The sequence below is a fragment of the Juglans regia genome, unplaced genomic scaffold (genome assembly GCF_001411555.2).
Source record: "Juglans regia cultivar Chandler unplaced genomic scaffold, Walnut 2.0 Scaffold_636, whole genome shotgun sequence".
NCBI lineage: Eukaryota > Viridiplantae > Streptophyta > Magnoliopsida > Fagales > Juglandaceae > Juglans > Juglans regia.
Window position 1 is genome coordinate 50,345 of NW_023361220.1, and position 3,435 is coordinate 53,779.

Sequence of the window (3,435 nt, forward strand, 5' to 3'; positions counted from 1 at the left end):
GTGGGAATGGGGTGTTAGTTTTTCTTTCAAAAATCTGCTACAGCCGTGCATCATATTTGGGGACATTTTTGCAATTGCATGTATTTTATAGTTGAAACATTAGTTTGTTTGGGGCCTCATTTCATATGTTAGTTGTAGAAGTGATTATTGATCTGTTTTTGGGGTTTTGGTTTTGGTATGCATGTGGTTGACAGTGGGAATGGGGTTTTATTTTTTCTTTGTCAAATTTGCTACTCGATGCATAAATATTGGACAGATTTTTGCATTTGCATGGATTTTAGTTGGGGATTATTGTTGGTTGTAATGTGGGGAGATTTTTGCATTTGCATGTATTTTATGGTTGAAACATTAGTTCGCTTGGGGCCTCATGTCATAGGTTAGTTGTAAATGGGATTATTGTTCTGTTTTTGGGGGTTTTGGTTTTGCTATGCATGTGGTTGAATGTGGGAATGGGGTTTTAATTTTTCTTTCTCAAATCTGCTACTGCCGTGCATAATGTGGTTTTGATTTTTGCATTTGGATGTATTTTACTTTCATGGAGTAGTTTGAGGTAATGTGGGGAGATTTTTGCATTTGCATGTATTTTATAGTTGAAATATTAGTTTGCTTGGGGCCTCATTTTATTTTAGAGTTGTAAATGGGATTATTGTTCTGTTTTTGGGGGTTTGGGTTTTGGTATGCATGTGGTTGAATGTGGGAATGGGGTGTTTTGATTTTGGTTTTTCTCCTACTACTGTTGTGTATTAATATATAACAAAGTTTCGTGGGGATTAATGAACTTCCGTCATCCATATTTTCTTTCAAAAATATGCTACTGCCGTGCACCATATTTGGGGAGATTTTTGCATTTGCATGTATTTTATAGTTGAAACAATTATTTTGCTTGGGGCCTCATTTTATTTTAGAGTTGTAAATGGGATTATTGTTCTGTTTTTGGGGGTTTTGGTTTTGCTATGCATGTGGTTGAATGTGGTAGTGTAGTGTTTTGATTTTGGTTTTTCTCCTACAACTGTTGTGTATTTATATATAACAAAGTTTCATGGGGATTAATAAACTTACGTCATCCATGTTCCCATAGCGATACTCCTTACGCTCATCTGCTAGACATCAGCCGTATCAACAGGTATGGGTCATTTGTAATTCCGGCTCGTTACTCATATTAACGCATATAACGTAGGGTAGTTGACATGCAAAACCTTTTTTCTTTTTTCCTTATATTACCATTTTAGCTATTTGAAATGGAGGACCCCGAAGATACGAGCCGGGATAATGTGCTTTGGGGCGATGCCATGGAGGAGATATTCATCGACATGCTCTACCAGGACGCGCTTCAAGGTAGATTAAAGGGCGGAAAGATAACGTTTAGAGAGCATGGAGTTTATGCACAGCGACTCACTGCTGTTGGGAAGAAAGTGTTTGACGGGAACCAGGTTCGTGGAAAATTGACGAGGTTGAAGGGGATGCAGCGCTTGTTTACCGATTTGTTGAGCCAAACTGGTATGGGTTGGGATCCCAACACAAAGACAGTTGTCGCGAGTGACGAGTGCTGGGAGAATGCCATTAGGGTAAAATTTTAATTAAAGTTAACCATCTTTATTGCACCCTTCAAATTTGTTTTTTGAGCACTCGATGTTTGATTATTAACTGCGTATGTTTCTTCTATAATTGTTAGGTTAAATCGAAATGGGGGAGGTTTCGTACTTTTGGCTGCCCAAAGTACGAGGAGCTGTGCACCATATTTGGCGCGTCCGTTGCATACGGGACTATGCAACACGCATCAACACAGCTACCCGCAGATAGCGACGACGAGCGGCGCCTGGATGAGGAGATGCGAGCTCGATGCCCTCCCATCACTAGGCCATCGACAGGGATTGCCCATTGGCAATGACGACTTTATTGACTTGATGGGGATCGGGTCACCTGCAGTGGATGCCGTGACTGGGTCATCACGTAGGCCGAAGCCAAGAAAGAAGAGCGATTTTGAGGTGCAGCTTTCTGAGGCCGTTGAGGAGTTTAAACTGACGCAGAGAGTGAGGCGTAAACGATATGAGGATGCAGAAGCTGTGGCATCATCGAAGCGCAGCAAAGAGTCAAAGCCTAGTGAGGGGACCAATGCGGGGTATGATCCGATTAGTCATTGTGCGACGTTGCTCAGCGAGCTTTCCCCTCCGTTGGAGCCATCCCAACTTGTTCGCGCAATTAAGGAATTACTGAATCCAGAGATGCGACAGTTTTTCTTGTCCTTGGATGCTGCAAGGAGGGACGATTGGGCCCGTCATTGTTAAAGTAGGCTCATTTTTAATTCTTAGGCTATATTTTCGATGGCATTGTCACCCTTTATTTTTCATGAGACTATTTGTATTCCTTTGATGAGTTTATAAACAGCCTCATTTTCCAATGTGGGTTGTCTGTTTGATTTGTTGTAATCTGATTGAAATGAGGACGGATTATGGAGGACCTGTTTTAGGCTCTGTTCGGGTTTTGTATGATTATATTGGATTATGTTTAATATATTATATGATTATCGTAGTACCTCCTTATTATTTTGTTAACTTGTGACAGATTATTTACAACTGTTGTAAAGATAAAATAGTACGAATTAACCCACTGTGCACAATGGGAATTGGTCAGCAGGAAGGTACTCGATGAACGTGAATCGAGATTCAGATGATACGTTCCCAAATGTGTGTTTGACTGATAGTAGTGAAGATGACCTTGCAACTGAGGATCTTGAGACACTCGCATTTCTTGTGAGGGCTGGTAGAGAAGCACAACAACAGCTTAGACAGCCACAACACAATATCGGATTATGGGGACATCAATATATTTTGGAAGTTTTGAATTGGAATCCAAGAAATTGTCGGGAGTTATTTCGACTTGAGGTTGATGCCTTCCGCGCATTATGCAGCTTGTTACGTTCAAATAGTTTTTTGAAGGATACTAGAAAAGGGTTGACCGTCGAGGAACAAATAGGCATGTTCACATCGGTAGTGGCAGCTGGAGACGAACAACGGATTGTGGGGCAGCGCTTTCAACATTCAACAGAAACTGTTAATGCCCATGTGAGGAACGTTATGAAGGCCCTGTGTAGGCTAGGGACACATCTTATTTATCCAACTCACACATCCGGGGTGCACCCAACAATCGCAGCCAATCCGAGAAATTATCTTTGGTTTGAGGTGAGTTGTTTATGGTAGATAATAAAATATAATTCTGTACATATTGGATAATTGTTTTGTAAATTACTTAAACCGTATGTATTCGTATGTATCATGTCCGCTTACTCGTTCGCAGGATGCATTGGTGCAATTGATGGGACCATGATCGACGCTGTTGTACCTGCAGAGGTGCGTGAGGAATATTGCAACCGGCATGGCAAAGTTGCCCAAAACGTATTGTGTGTATGTGACTTGGACATGAAATTCACATTCCTGT

General features: G+C 41.1%; 1 protein-coding gene across 1 annotated transcript; it reads left to right on the plus strand.

The window, feature by feature from the left end:
- The first annotated feature begins 1,038 nt into the window (after positions 1 to 1,038).
- LOC108984321 lies at positions 1,039 to 1,888 on the plus strand. Its single transcript, XM_035687053.1, has 3 exons — positions 1,039 to 1,123; positions 1,230 to 1,565; positions 1,673 to 1,888. Exons 2-3 carry the CDS (start codon positions 1,239 to 1,241, stop codon positions 1,886 to 1,888), a joined length of 543 nt encoding a protein of 180 aa, XP_035542946.1. The 5' UTR covers positions 1,039 to 1,123; positions 1,230 to 1,238.
- Positions 1,889 to 3,435: the final 1,547 nt, after the last annotated feature.